The 16164-nt window shown below is 43.1% G+C and overlaps 1 protein-coding gene and 1 pseudogene across 2 annotated transcripts; both read left to right on the top strand.

Annotated features, from left to right (window-relative positions):
- Positions 1-8010, top strand: part of LOC113074356 (calmodulin-regulated spectrin-associated protein 3-like) — a 13900-nt pseudogene extending 5890 nt beyond the window's left edge.
- A 90-nt stretch (positions 8011-8100) lies between these two features.
- Positions 8101-12479, top strand: LOC113074357 (keratin, type I cytoskeletal 47 kDa-like). 2 transcript variants are annotated; one of them, XM_026247180.1, is made up of 9 exons: positions 8101-8727; positions 8809-8891; positions 9179-9335; positions 9712-9873; positions 9947-10072; positions 10198-10500; positions 10531-10633; positions 11909-12066; positions 12352-12479. In XM_026247180.1, exons 1-9 carry the CDS (start codon positions 8170-8172, stop codon positions 12355-12357), a joined length of 1656 nt encoding a protein of 551 aa, XP_026102965.1. In that variant the 5' UTR covers positions 8101-8169; the 3' UTR covers positions 12358-12479. The 2 variants fall into 2 exon arrangements, with proteins under 2 accessions (XP_026102965.1, XP_026102964.1); XM_026247179.1 differs by having other exon boundaries at positions 10198-10633.
- The last annotated feature ends 3685 nt before the right edge of the window (positions 12480-16164 follow it).

Here is a 16164-nt window from a genome sequence, read left to right as displayed (position 1 = left end):
TGCATTTACAATGAAGAAGACTGGTGAAAATATGCTTAAAGATCTTAAACTAGTTTAAAAATAGGCTTAATTATCTGTACAATGTAGTTTTTCTTTTTGATCCTGGGGTGAAACGTGAGCCAGACTTGTTTTCATGAGATTATGTGTGTGATTGTGTTTTATTGTATGCACTGGCTGGCTTGTGCTGATTTTGTTTGGTGTGTGTGTGTGTGTGTGTGTGTGTTGAGTGGATCTGAACAGCTATCTGACAGCGACTCCTGCACGCTGACATTCACTCAATGACCAGTCACTGAAGGACTGTGATGATTTATGATGCACTTTTTCTATCAATTGCACATTCACTGATAGTTTTGAAATGAACAGTGAATGAATCTCTGATTCTGCGAGTCAGACATAATAAAAGTGAATCTGATTCAGTTGAATGTTTTTGTTGCTATTTCCCTCCATGGTTTTCTTTGACTATCTTTTTAAATGAACATTTTTAGATTATCTTTCTTCTGACAGTTTTCCTGCTGTCTGTGTGTCCGTCTGTCTGTCTCAGATCCGTTACAGAAAAGATAAGGTTCAGTCTAAACAGACTCCGGTGTTTGTGGTGGTTTCTGGAGTGAAGGATCTGTCTAACGGTTGCGGCATCGCTGCTGCCATTCACTTCTACTGTCCTCAGATTCTGCCCCTGGAGGGTAAAACACACGTTTATATGGCTGTCTACAAACAAACAGAAACCTTAAAAGAAAACACCTTAGTAACACACATTAGAAATGTTATTTACTCCTCTGTGCTTTTCTCTGTAGATGTGTGTTTGAAGGACACCATGTCCGTAGCAGACAGTGTGTACAATCTTCAGCTGATCAGAGAGTTTTGTGAAAGCCACCTAAAGAGCTGCTGCCCCCTTCAGCTGGAGGATTTACTCTATGCCCCGCCCACTTTACAGGTAAGATATGCCACACCCACTTTGTAACCCTGCTGCCTTACAGGTGAGAGATGCCCCACCCATTTTAGAAATGAGATGGACATGCAGCATAGCATTTATTGAGAATCATGAAATGCATAATATTATGAAAAAAATGTAAGCATTGTGTCTTTTGACCCAAAAAGGTGAACATTATGTGCTTCCTTTCGGAGCTGTTCGCCACGTTCGAAGTACAGAAACCAGACTTTGTCAAACCCAAACACACACTGGACCTAACAGGTGGAAATAAACATACATAAACATATGAGTAAATATAAAAACACACAGAACATACAGAACCTAAACAAGCTCTCTTTTGTCCTACAGATGCATCAGATCTGGTGGATTGCACAAGTCCGATCAGTGGCAACAGCAACAGGTAAAGCACTCTTTACAAAACACTCAGAAGCTGCTTTATCTTGTTAGCAGTTGATCTGCATCATGGGATTTGATATCTTTCTTGCAGTGGAGCTCCATCTTTCCTTCTGAAGCAGTCGCTCCTGCCTCAGTCCAATGCTGTGTCTGGTGAGAGCTCTCTGGAATCTGAATTCTCATTTCTTTTTCTTTAGTTCAGGCTTTGGGCTACAAGTTGTGCTTTTTCTAGAACTTGTAGTTTTATATTTGCAATTATGTATCCTTAATGTGTTTTTTATGTTTTTTTTTTTCATATTTGATATTATGTAGAAGGACGGGGCTGGAACAAAAAGCAAATTAGGTATGCCTTTTTTACAATGATCATTCAATTAAAGAAAGTACGAATAATTTAATTTTTATGTGACTAAATAGTACTCCAAATCATTAAACATCTTTATTTATAGAATTTATTTATCAAGCAATAGGGATCTTCAATCTTTAACACTTTCTCTGTCTCAGCCGTCCTCTCTCCGCTGTGGCCTTCAACATCCCATTCCCACTGGACAGTGATGTTGATGTTGTTATGGGCAATCCTCTTTTCCGTTCTGTCAGCACGGACAGCCTCACAATGGTAACCAACCCCGGTCCTTACACACCCCCAGAGGATCTGAGTAAACTCATTTGTCATGCTCCTCTGGGAGAGTTACCTACTATAGAAGAAGCATTGCAGATTTTTCATACTGCCCGTCCAGTACACATTGAGCCCCGGCTGCGGCCAGAGGGTGCTCCATCTGGCTTTTACCTCCACTCCCCTGAGGGGGGTGAAGCCAGACTGAGCAGCTCTGCTCCCTGCCGATCAGGGATGATGTATCGACCAATCGGAGGAGGACTTGAAAGCCGCGGGAACCTCAAACGACAACCTGTTGGTTCACAAGAAAACCATGAAGGTTTAGAGTGCGACACAACAGAAGACTCTCCCAAAACCTCTTCCAGCCCAGCCAACGGGCCCATGACTGGTCGCATGACAAACTTTGCTGAACGGAGAAAGAAGATGCCAGAATCCCCAAGTAATTCCAGGTCCCAGGATGTGGAGTCGTTGTTGAGCCCTGCGATGATGAGCCCCGTTGGGGCAGTGGAGGCGCAGGAGCTAGGTGCACGTCTGGAGGAGAAGCGTAGATCTATTGAAGCTCAAAAGAAGCGGATTGAGGCCATCTTTACCAAGCACAGGCAAAGGCTTGGAAAGACTGCCTTCCTTCAACTCCAGAAGAAGCAGGGGGAAGAACTGGAAGATAACGGACAGTCCCTCACTCTGGATGAACGACTAACACGAATGGAGCAGCAGCTCCAACAAGAGGAGGACAGAGAGAAGGAGGAGGAAAAAAAGAAAAAGGAGGAGGAGAAGAAAGAAAATGATGGAGAGCAGAAGAAGATGGAGAATGTTGGTGATGTAATAGCACCGCCTAAACTGGAGAAACAGGTTACTTTCTCTGTTGAAACTAAGAAGAGGACGGGAAAGAGCCACCATTGGGGGAATATAATGAGGCAGTAGCCAAGCTAACCTCCACCCTACAGTCCCTACAAAGGGACATGCAGCGCCTTACAGAACAGCAGCAAAAGCTCATGGGAAAGAAAACTCCGAATTCTCCGAAAAACACCCACTCAAATAAGCCACCTACCTCCAGCAAGGCCTGGGTCATCCCGGCTGTTTCTAAATCCCCTGTTACACCCCCTCATCTTTCTAGAGAGTCCACCAGTATCATTTCACCCTCTGGATCTCCATCACGCTCAGGACAACTTTCTGACACATCAAGATCCCCTAAAAGTTCAGCAGCATCTGCTCCACGCAAATCCCGTGGTGCTGTTCCTAAGAGCCCCAAACGACAACGTCCCTCCCGCCCCACAGACCTCGGTTTCCAGCCTCTCACACGTGTCCTTACGCCCCCAAAGAATGTGGACACACTTCCCCATCTGCGTCGAGTCTCTCCGAGCCAGTGTCAGGTGCAGACCTGCTCCTCGCTGCGACTCGGTGGTCCATACACACCCCAGGACTCTCCACCGCAACCTGTTCCACCTCAAGAGAGCACCTCAGAATCTGGCTCCAGCGACCATCACACCCCGATCTTCAACCTTGAGCTGGAGGCTGTACCTCCATCTGCACTCCCAGCTGAACTGTTAGGAGGTGGGAGCAGCTCAGGAGCCCCGTCAGAGTGCTCATTTGAAAGCGATATGCTGCTTAGCAGCGCCCTGGTGATAGATGAGACAGAGGGTGCAGGGACCATGGGAGATGACACGGATCTGGAACAGGGTACAGAAATATTCTCATCGGATTCCATGAGCGACCAGACAGAGAATGAGAGCAAGATAGGACTCGATGTGTTCTTCAAGGTTTGTGAAGGTCTACTTCCGCTTTGGCTATTTGTACATGTCTTAGGTGTTTGTAATGTGTGTCTTTGTGGGTGTTCAGGAGGAGGGTCTTTCGGAGGAGGAAATGGCCCAGAAAAGGGCTCTGTTGTTGGAACGGCAGCAAAGACGGGCTCAAGAGATCAAGAAACGTGCAAGACATGGACAAGACCCTGAGAACAGGTAAGGACATCTACTTCTCCAAACCCGTTCATTCAGGAACTTCATTCAGGACTCAATGATCTCTGCTTTCTCCAACAGTCAACAGGCTTCTGTGGATGACCTGGGACCTTCTCAAACTATGCTGCTTTCACAGTCACTGCCCACTTCATACACCCCGCCCCCTCCATCAAAAGCAACACCCCCAGGAACACCCCTGCGACGAGGAACATTCACCAGGACAGAGTATGAAATGCGTCAGCAGCTAAAGATTATGGCTGATCTAGGGAAGGTTCTCAAACAGAAACCAGCAAAGCACAGCTGCAAAAAACAACATGCACACAAACCGCACAACAACCATGAACTTACTCACACACGCTCACCAGGAAAGAACAAAGCAGGTAATCACATATCATTGGTGCTTAAATTACTACCTGAAGTGGGTAACTACTAGTGCCACCAAACAGAATTGCTATCTATATGAGAGAAGAAGCAACATTTGCTCAACCAGAATAAGTTTGGGGCAGGACTGTCAATCTGTTTGTTGAGCAGTGTGAGATGGAATTAGAGTTTGGAGAGTTTTGTATTTTGCTCTAAAACCAGTTTTGTTCATTCACACAGTTGTCTCTAACATGAAAGATGGCACATCTCTATCAACTGAAAAGCCTGCGAGGTACTGTAACCAGCTGCCATGTCTTTCTGTCTTCTATACATCTTTGTCTTTACTTTGTCTAAAGCTTCTTATCTACAACTCAGTTGCTCAGATTCACCCTCAAAGGTGATGTCATCAGGGCAGTTGGCCAATCAGAGTGGAGAAAAAGACTTGGAACATGCCCTCAATACCTCCTCTCCTGCCTCACTCCCAGAATACACAGGTAAAGAGGCGGTTATTGATTTTAAGATTTGAATGTATGAAAAGAAGTTAGGGTTAGTGTGAAATTTTAGAGCTATGTATGTCATCTGTAGTTCTGTATGTGGTCGCCATTATGTTCTTAGGGCATTGCTTGGTGGTTGCTAGGCTGTTATGAATAAGTGCTAGTTGGCTTATAGGATGTTCTGCACAGTTACTGGAACTTAGCTGAGATCTTCTGGTGGTGGGTAACTGGGCTGTCTTGAGTGATTGGCGGGCAATTTCTAGGATCTTCAGGGTGGTTGCTAGAGCGTGACTTTAGATAAGGTTTTCTGGTTGGCTAGTACTCATAATAACACCCTCAAGAGGTTTTGCACTGTGCAGAACAGGTAAGTATGACTTCAGATCAAGTGGTTTGACCTGTTTTGAAAGGATGAAATAATAGCACTATCTGCTGGCTGTAGTCAGTACCTTATTTGATCTGTGTGGTTTTCTAGTTCTCTGTTTATCTGTTCTATCTTCTATTTCAGGTCCTAAATTATTTAAGGAACCCAGTTTTAAATCAAACAAGTTCATCATTCACAGCGCTCTCTCACGGTGCTGTCTTGCTGGCAAAGTCAATGAATCCCAGAAAAACAAGATCATAGTGGTGAGTCACTTTTCATCTTTCTACAAAGACAATACTCCCTTTGTGCACTTTCACTTTCTGACATTCCCATTGCCTCCTGTCTCTCTAGGAGATGGAGAAGAGCTCCGCCAGTCACTTCCTGATTCTCATGCGTGATGCCAACTGTCAGTTCCGTGCCATCTACACTCGAGACGGCCAGTCGGAGGAGCTGCATCGACTCTGCGGCGTCGGCCCGCGAGTCATTTCCTCATCAGCTGTGGAGGCCATTTATAAATACAGCTCCGAAAGGAAACAGTTCAATACACTTCCATCTCGTACCCTGAGCATGAGCGTCGATGCTTTCACTATCCCCGCCCATCTCTGGCACACTAAAAAACATGGCACGCCCAAAAAAGTAGCAACACCCAAATAGACTCCACCTACTCAAACAAATAAACCATTTCTGCTGAGATAAACTGCTCCCACTTAAATAACCCACTCCTACCTGAATAAACCCCTACCATTTACAGAACTAGCCACAAAAGTATTGTGAGGGCGATTAAAACGCATAAGAAGCTGTCTGCTCTTTCATCACTCTTGTGGCACTTTACCACTTTACCAAGCCATATACCAATCGGCCTGGACAGCATTGCTTCAAGTCGAACACACCGATTGACTTCAGCTAAAATAAATCCCTCCTACCCACACAAGTAACCCCATTCACTCAAGATGACCACACTCTCCAAGCTAAACTATGCTGCATTCATGCCATGTTATGATTATGATAATATTGAGATGACAACACAAGCCATTCTAATCTGAGTTGTTCACATCCTTGGATTCAGAGCTATGCAGTTCTATGGCAACACTATCAACTGCGGTGGTCAGGTTTACAAGCTGTAATTATTAGTTCTTCGAGGACGTGAATGTTTTTAACAAGATGGTATCGTAATTACAACATGCTGTGAATGCACCTAAGCTCCTCTCTCTGCAATAAACTCCTCCCACCAATAATAAACCCTCCGGCTCAAATTAACCAGGCCTACCCCGATGAACACACTATAAGTGCCATTAGTCCAAACAAAAATATTACCAGCACTAAATCCACAACACAACTCTCTCTATAATGAAGCAAGTCGAGTGAACTGTTTATGATCAAGCAGAAGGACCTTCTCATGTTTTCTGACTCTGCATGAAGACAGATGATCCCTAAGGTTTTCACATTACTAAAGACTGAGGAAACCACACTTCCTGTTTGCATGTGAATGTTCAGGTTCAGTCTCATAATATCTCTTGATGGTCACACCAACTGAGCACTTGAAGTGTTTCTCTCTGATTTATATGATCTATATTCTCTTCTCTTATAGATACAATCTTTTGAATCTCAAATCCCACCAGTATTGTAGTTTTAGTGAGAATCACCGCTGGGTTTCACTGTCTAGTCTCTGTTTGGCTAGATGATTTTAGGAGATCTCTTGTTCTCTTTTATAATGTTTCATCAGCCTTTCCATTCTTCATCAACCTGTGTGGAATAAATGACTCTCTCCTTCCTCCTGATGGATCTCCAGCCGTCTAAAGACCGTGAGGCATCATGTGTTGATGTGTGTGACTGTTCAACAAGAGTTTGTCAGCTGAACATGGATCAGTGAGTCACGGTCCTGAGAACCTGATCCTCGATCGGTATTAAAAAGCCATTGGACCTCCATCATAAGCATCAGTGTTGGTGTGTGTGTAGATGTTTCCTTCATATGTCTGTGTTTCAGGACTGATGGGCTGGATGAGGGTCAAAGGGTAATGGCCTCATAAAAAGCATCAAAATACTGTTTTTTTTTTTTTTACATGTATGGTAAATGAATATAACAGACTTTCAGGGTCATATATGAAGGACTCATGCTTTCTGCTCTGTCTGTGTGTGTGTGTGTGTGTGTGTGTGTGTGGGGCTGCTGGGATATTTTCTAATATGAGTTTTGACATCATCTGTGTTTTTCCTGCTATATGATGATGATGACCTTGTGATGATGAATGTGTAGGTCAATAAAATCATTTCTAACATTTCAACTCCACAGTCTGTATCTGACTGGCAAGAAATGAATTTGAACAGAGAGAGAGAGAGAGAGAGAGAGAGAATTTGATGTGTGAAGCAGCGTTTTTAACTAGTATTTCCAAAGGTATTTGTGGCCATGCTGATGAGATTGCAGATACACATGGTTCCCACACTGAGCGTTTACATAATTTTGTTTAATCCTCACTGAAACGATTCATTTGCCTGTTTAATTTGCAGATAGTGAAGAGAGAGATGATGAGAAACAGAAAAACCTTGCAGCATTTGTTCCCGAGGCTCCTGTGAGCTTGAGACTCTCAGACATCAAGAGATATTATTTCAGCTCCTGGTTGAAGTTCTTCAAAAACCCAGCATAAAGTGTGCTGCACAATCACTACCTGACCGAACTGCACAAATAAAACTCACTGCTTTACCCAAGAAAACATCAGGTGTGCATTGCATCAGTGCTTTTAAAGTATATCTTGTGTAGTTTTGTGTTTCTAACTGTAACAAGCTCAGATGAGCATTAACTACACCTGAATTCAGCTCTCCCTCAGAGATGTCTCCTTCCCTTTCTCATGGACCTCCATCAAAGTACTTTTTTGAATATTTGCATGTCATTATGCCTGTAAACGGTTCTGTCCCCGGGGCCATACGCTCTTGCCCAGGGGCCCATCACTGAGTGACTGATGTGTATGAAGACCGGCTATAAAACAGGCCGTCTCCAGCGTCTTGCACTACTCTACAGCAGCACCTCTGCTGTTATCATCTCCTGATATCATCTCCTCTCACGTCTCTCCACTCTTGACATGGCGTTCAGATCTCAGAGTGCCTCTGGCAGGTCTCTCTCTGTGTCCAGCAGCCGTTCCCTGGCTCCCGTCTGCTTCTCTGGCTTTGGGAGTCAGTCGGTGATGGCTGGAGGTCTGCAGAGCGGCGCCAGTTTGGGCTTTGGCTCCGGTGCTGGATTTGGCTTCGGATCAGGTGCCGGCTTGGGCTTTGGCTCTGGTGCTGGATTGGGGTTCGGATCCGGATTTGGGTCTGGTCACGGCATAGGTGGAGGTTCTCTCTCGACTAGTTTGAGGACGGTTGGAGGCACTCTCTCAAGCGCTGCAGGCGGAGGCTCCTTCGGGGCGAGTTTCAGAGCGGGTGGAGGCTGTTTCGCAGAAGCCATGTCCAACATCATCAACGAGAAACAGCAGATGCAGGTTCTGAACGACCGTCTCGCAACCTACCTGGAGAAGGTGAAGCGCCTGGAGACCACGAACTTCGAGCTCAACGAGAAGCTCCGCTCATTCACCATCAACAGAGTCCAGAGCAGCTTCAACCTGGAGCCCTACGAGATCCAGATAAAGCCACTGCGCGAGAAGGTGCCCACATTCTCTTCTCAATAAAACAGCATTACAGTAATGTGCTACGCATCTGACATGATCTGTCCTCTTTCTCTCCAGCTTCTGCTTCTCATGCAGGACCACACACGCATCACTTTAGCCGTGGACAACGCTAAACTGGCCGCTGATGATTTCAGAATGAAGTGAGTTTGATTCACATCAGTTTCTGACTGGATGAGCCACATTCAATGCTTTAATGAATCACTTTGGTTAAAGGCCTATCCTCACGATAACTTTAACTATTAACATAACTATATTAGCATCCACACCATGCGCGGTAACTATCTTCGATATAATTCTTCTGTGTCGTTGTCGTTATAGTTGTGGTGCAGATTTGCTTTCCTCACAGTAGAACGATTACCAGTACGTTGCAGTTGTAGTGATGGTGTGAAGAGTGAACGTATCTGAGCATTTTAACCGTGCGGTACAGGTTCGAGACGGAGCTGGCCATGCGTCAGTCTGTGGAGAGCGACATCGCCGGTCTGAAGACCCTGAAGAGGGAGTACAGCTCCACCAACGCCATCCTTCTGCAGGAGGTCACGGGTCTGGAGAAGGAGCGCGCCGCTCTCAAAGACGCACACCATCAGGTGAACACACCGTCAACTCTGAACTCTGAAGAACACAAGATTACATCTCAACTGATTTACAAATATTTATTTAGATGATCATTTATTATATGGGCAATATCATTTATGTAATATTATTAAATAATTGTAATGTAAAATAATTGATAATAAAAATAATATAATTTAATTATATTTAGAAACACACATATATACATTTATTATTTATTATAAAAAAAATGGAGTGTCTATTTACACTAAGTGCAATGGAAAATTCCGTATCAATTGTTTTATTTTTGTCTGTCTTGCTAAACCTCCACTAATCAACTCAAGCTATAATGTCAGTTCCAATCCTCTTTAACTGCGTCTGTGGAGTGAATGAGGTTGTTCTTGTGCTCAGGACATGAAAGCCCTGCGCGGGGAGATGATGGGTACCGTGACGGTGGATGTGAAGGAGAGCGAGAGCACGGATCTGTCTCGAGTGCTGGCCGACATCCGCGCCGAGTACGAGATGGTCATCGAGAAGAACCGCCGGCAGGCCGAGAGCTGGTACACCAAACAGGTACAGACAGCACCAGATTCACTCTCACTCTGCTCGTTGTTCTGAGTAACTGCACACTGCTGCTGTGGTTCAGGTGGAGAAGAAGCAGGCGGAGGTGGAGCTGTTCACTGAGACCACCGTCAGCGGAGGCTCTGAAATCACTGAGAGCCACAAACAGAGCATGACCCTGCAGACACAGCTGGACGCCGCACTGATGGAGGTACACCGTCCTCTGCTCTTCACCTGGGTCAACACATCTTGTATCTGATCATGCACATGGTGCTGAATCGATGCTCTGGCGTCAGATGTGTGTTTAATCGCTGGATGTCCTGTGTTGTGCTGCAGAAGGCGAATCTGGAGCAGCGTCTGGTGGCGGTCCAGGCTCAGTATCAGTCTCAGTTCTTCTCTCTAGCTCAGCTGGCCGGCAGTCTGGAGGGAGAGCTGACCTCGGTGCGTGAGAGCACTCTTCAGCAGAGCCGTGATTACCAGCTGCTGCTCAGCACCAAGGTCCAGCTGGAGCGAGAGATCAGCACATACAAAGCTCTGCTGGAGGGAGCTGGAGAGTTCAGCAACCTCAGCGCGCTCAAGAAACCGGCCAAGAAGATGGAGACCCTGAAGGTGGAGACCGAGAAGGTGGAGACAAAGAAGGTGGAGACCGAGAAGGTGGAGACAAAGAAGGTGGAGACCGAGAAGGTGGAGGTCCTGAAGGTGGAGACCGAGAAGGTGGAGGTCCTGAAGGTGGAGACAGAGAGGATCGCTTTGACGTCATCTGATGATCGTGGTGAGTTATAAATTAAGGTCCTAGGGATTTTTTGTATGCATTTTTTCATATTGTTTGTTCACATTCGTCATCCTTCACTATCAAAATGCTGGCTACGGATGTGAAAATGTACAAAACCGAATCTGATCTGAATTTTTTTATGACGGACGAAAGTTTCGGAGGCAGTGTGTACATGTTATTGACACAACGTGAAGTCGAATTAATTTTTTTGACGTTTGAAAATTTCTGGCAAGATTTTCGAGCTTAAAGTGTGCAAAGACCGTTAAGATAAAAATCCTGATTACAAAGCTGATATTTGGCAATATGTTATATCGTTACAGTGGACATGCACAGCCACAAATGTGAATGTTAACACGAAACAGAAACATTTGTTTTCATGCATTGATCACTTTTTAGATTTTGGTCTATTTTGCTTCAGTAATCATGTCTACACTTTCTTACAGCATTTACAAACACTAAAACTGACAGTTTTATTCCTCTCTATATTCTGATGATTTGTTAATATATCATTCACACTGATCCATACAACATATTACTCCTAAAAAGTGTTTGTTTTCTGTCTGTTGTCAGTATTTTCTGATTTGAGTGTTAAAAATAGAAATCAGAAATCCTAAAATCCAAATCCAAAAACCAGAATCCCCTCTGGAAAAACTCTAATATCTAACTAGAATTTTCAGCTTGGCTTTATGCCATCTTCAGATTAATATACTTTAAATTTATGCAAATTAGTGCATTGGATATTAGACAATTAATAATTTGCATATTTAAACATATCAAGCAATAATAATATATATTTAAAAAATGTTTGCACTTCTTATTGTAATCAGTCAGGGGGGATATATATGGTGATATATATTACTAATTTTTTTAATCTTTAGGGTCTTGTATTTGTACATGTATTTCACTTGTCAGGGAAGAGATTAAGTCAATTTAAACTGAATTTTTATTAAGTTTTTATGCACTTTTTGTATTTGCAATGTTTATCAAACAACACCAATAAATTACAGATTACAATTACATATGTATTCTCAAACTTTTGTTCATACTAACGTTTTAATTTGGACTAAAACGTGGCAAATCATAACATGTGCTGATTCTTGATTAATGTTCTTTAATGGTTCATTTTTTTATTTTAATGTTTAAAACACTTTACAATTTAGTTTTTAGTTTCTGAAACATTAAAATATTTGTTGCTTTTAAATTTTTCACATCTTATACCCGTTATTAAAATGACAAGACTTGAGTGTCTGTGATGATGATTGTGATTGGCTGCAGGTGCAGGAGGCGGAGCCGAAGTTCCCGCCTCTGAAGCACAGTCAGGTGGTTCTGGTGCAATTGAGGTGCCAGTGGGCGGAGGTACAGCGTATGCTCTGATGGCATTGGAGGGAGTCTCATCGGATCCAGTGATGCCATCAAGTACTCTGCCAGCTGAGGTATTGTGTTTATCTGGTCTAAACTGTGTCCAAATCAACCCCTAGTCCCTTAAATTAGGGAACTACATCAGCGTGTCCATAAAACCATAGTTAGAATCCATATAGAAATGCAAACCGCTTGATTATTTTATTCACAGTTTGTTTATTCTAGTTTATATATTGTATGTAAATGTAATGTACATGCAAAGTGTCCCATTTTTATTTTTGCATTACAGTGTTAGAAGAGTCCAGTAACGTGACTGATTGAGTTACATCCAAGTTCTTTCCTCTCTTTTAATTTTGTAGGCATGAAGTCCACTGGAGGGATGAGCGGGTCTTCATGATGGTGCTGATGTCATCAAAGCTCAACCAATCAAACGCTTATGTCGCTTTACAGTGTCATGTGACCAGCATCAATAAACTCAAACCTTGAACCGCTCTGTGTTTATTCACTGAAGTCAATAATATCTCTCAAAGCAAGACACAGTTTATCATGAGCTCAACATTCATCAGCTCTGAACATACAGCAAAGAAATCAGATTTATTCATCTGAGATATAGTAATAAAAATATAGTAATAAAGTTACTCAAAATTTTTTTTTACTTCTTTAATCTGAAAACAACAAGGAAAATGTTCTTTGGAATAACAAGCAGCAACAAATCAGACACCAGGAGACAACAAACATGAATTAAGATCGTAGGACTGTTTTTCATTTATTTTATGCTTTATAAATTTTTTTAAAGCGGTTGCATGATAATTAAAGTAGTAGAAATAAAAATGAGAAACGAGGTAGAGAAACAAAGTAGCTGATTCAACAAAGAAAACATATTGCAATATTGTTGGTGACATGAACCGAAACATTGTTTCAGAAAATTATTAACCCTCTAGTTTTGTTCGGGTTTTATTGTTATTACTTTAAAAACATTAATGTATTAGATTTTAGTTTTATACTTTTAGGCAATATATTAAATAGCTAATTACTAAATAGTTATGATTACCTGTTAACCATTTTTTTTTTAATAGGCAGCAAGACACTTGACACGAAGTAAAATAAAGTTATATAATTTTAAGCTTATTTTAATGGGGGGAAAAGATGGCATACTATTTTACTACATTAACATTTTACATGAGATATATATATATATATTTCAAAACGTTTTAAACTTAAGGAAAATCAAAGCCATACATCTAAAAAAGTTTTGTCCAAAATTTGAGTTTGAGATCACTAAAAATGAGCTTTCAGTAGGATCAAGATCTGCTCAGCTGGTGGGCGGAGTCAGGGAGTGATTGACAGCATCCAGCTGCGTAACTCCTCCCATGTCCGAGAAAAACAGCTGATTTTTTTTAAATATACATGTTACGTGCCACATACACGCACATCGAGAGCGACACCAAAGAAAAGGGGTGCCGCCCGGAGTTCAATCTCCTGCTTCCACAAACACGCCGGCACACAACCCAGAAGTCAAGAAAAGTGGTATTTATTTACATTGGGATAAGACTCGAGAAATAACTTAAGCTGAGAGGGCTTCAAAATGGCCAAAACAATAAACAAAAGGGAGTTTTCTAACTAAGTTTTAAGTCCTCTTCCCTGGAATTAAACAATAAATAAAATACAAATCCTTACCTCCCTTTCTGACCATTAAACAGGAGAAAACTATAAAGGAAATAAAAAGGCCTAAAAACCTCTCTCACAGGTTATTTTAAACAAACAATGGTTAGTTTAACAATACAATTACCTGCCTAATACCACTACCAGTTCTAACTCCTCACCAGGAGTTTTACATGAACTGGGACACAGCACAGCTCTCTCGGGGTAACACAACACCGTTCTTTTAAGCAGCAGTCGTCCACACACGATCTACACCAAGGAAGCAGGAGGGTGAGCTCGACAAACAGACAATCCTCACTGCTTATATCCACACGTTGACATGCTTCAGCTGCGCCCACTTAGCAGCTGCACCTGTTGCTCTAATGAGCAGGGAGCGAAAGAGAGAGAGACACAAGAAAATACACACTGCTCACAGGTTAACACTTAACACCACAATTACGTTCTAACACGTAACACTCCTCCCCTCCCCAAAAGATTAATGGCCACATGACATTGATCTTTTATCTTACTCTGCATTTTCAGCAGTGTGCGCTCTGGATAGCGCATCAGCAATCAGATTTTCAGTACCGCGCTTATGGACAATCTCCAAATTAAACTCCTGAAGAGCAAGGGACCAACGCATTAAGCGTTGGTTTGTATTGTACATGCGATTGAGAAAAACCAACGGATTATGGTCCGTAAAAACTTTGACAGGGAACGTGGACCCACCCAGATAAACCTCGAAATGTTTCAATGCCATTAATAATGCGAGAGCCTCTTTTTCAATAGTGCTATACTTGTATTGACAGCGATTAAACTTTTTCGAGAAATAACACACAGGTTTCTTGATGTTCATTTCTGACGTCTGCAGAAGAACAGCTCCTGCCCCTACCATACTCGCGTCAACCTCAAGTTGGAAAGGCCGTTCAAAGTTAGGGGCGGCCAGGACTGGGGCATTACACAATAGGTCTTTTGTTCCAGAGAAAGCACGTTCACAATTAGGAGTCCAGTTAAAACCTGATGTCGGTCGGAGAAGGTCAGTTAGGGGTGCAATAAGAGTGGCAAAATTGCGACAAAACCCCCGGTAATAACCAGCCATTCCGATGAAGCGGCGTAACTCGCGTTTATTTGTGGGTGTAGGAAATTCAGTTATGGCCACTACCTTGGCATCTATTGGGCAAACCTGACCTTGACCCACACGTTTACCAAGATAGGTGACATAGGCTTTGGCGAATTCGCATTTTGTCAGGTTCACAGTTAGTGATGCACCAGCTAGTCGGGAGAATACCTCACGTAATGATTCAACATGTTCTTCCCACGTGGAAGAATACACAACAATATCATCAAGGTAAGCAGTACAATTCTGTACATCACGCAGTACCAACTGCATTAGGCGTTGGAACGTGGACGGGGCGTTCCGCATACCGAAGGCCATCACGGAATATTGACAGAAGTAGTCTGGTGTGACAAATGCTGAGATTTCAGAAGCGCGCGGAGTAAGGGGCACCTGCCAGTAGCCCTTCAGCAGGTCAAGCTTCGAAACAAACTTTGCTGGTCCGACTCTATCAATGCAATCATCTATTCTTGGAAGGGGAAAACAGTCAGGTTTAGTAACTGAATTAACCTTTCGGAAGTCCGTACAGAATCGAAATGATGAATCACTTTTAGGAACCAACAGGCAGGGCGAACTCCACGCGCTTTGACTTGGTTTTGCTAAACTGTTTCGTAACATGTATTCAACCTCAGTTTTCATGATACCACGCTTATAAGGATTAACTCTATACGGATGTTGTTTAATAGGAGCCGCATCTCCAACATCAATGTCATGGAACAACACATCAGTACAAGACGGGAGATCAGAGAAAATACTGGGAAAACTGTCAATCAATGCTGTAATATTTTTTCTTTGGTAATCTGGTAAGTGACCAAGAAAGGTACGCAAATTGTTGAGCACGTTCGAGTTTTGCAAGCTTTCGCCCAGCCCTGGAATATTTACTCCAACTTCATCCTCTACGGAGCTCTGGAGAACAGGAGCCACCAACGTCACGTCCTTAACTGATGCTACAACTTGATCTCTAGCATGATACGGCTTCAGCATATTAATGTGACACATTCGCATTTTCTTCCTACGATCTGGTGTTCTCAGTACATAGTTAGTTTCACTCAGTTTTTTCTCAACAACGTAAGGACCAGTAAATCGGGATTGCAAAGGAGACCCAGGAACTGGTAATAATGCCAGCACCGACTCACCCGGAGCAAACGAACGGACAACACTTTTGCGATCGTAGTAATCTTTCATAACATCCTGTGAACCTGCTAGATTGGACTTGGCGAGAACACAAGCACGGTTCAACCTCTTACGGAGAGTATCAACATACTCAGCCACTGGCACAAGTGCAACCTCTTCCTCAAGCATTTGCTCACTAAGAAGCCTGAGGGGGCCACGAACGGAGTGTCCAAACACTAACTGCGCTGGGCTGAAGCCTAGAGAGTCTTGCACGGTTTCTCGCACAGCGAAAAGTAGCAAGGGC

Source organism: Carassius auratus, unplaced genomic scaffold (assembly GCF_003368295.1).
Source record: "Carassius auratus strain Wakin unplaced genomic scaffold, ASM336829v1 scaf_tig00014309, whole genome shotgun sequence".
Taxonomy (NCBI): domain Eukaryota; kingdom Metazoa; phylum Chordata; class Actinopteri; order Cypriniformes; family Cyprinidae; genus Carassius; species Carassius auratus.
This window is presented reverse-complemented; position numbering and strand designations above follow the sequence as displayed.

Excerpts from the sequence above, each read along its gene's own strand:
- LOC113074357 (XM_026247179.1), top strand. The coding sequence starts at position 8,170 with ATGGCGTTCAGATCTCAGAGTGCCTCTGGCAGGTCTCTCTCTGTGTCC. Across the intron at positions 8,892-9,178 it reads GCTGATGATTTCAGAATGAA|GTTCGAGACGGAGCTGGCCA; the intron begins GTGAGTTTGATT and ends CGTGCGGTACAG. Across the intron at positions 10,073-10,197 it reads TGGACGCCGCACTGATGGAG|AAGGCGAATCTGGAGCAGCG; the intron begins GTACACCGTCCT and ends GTTGTGCTGCAG.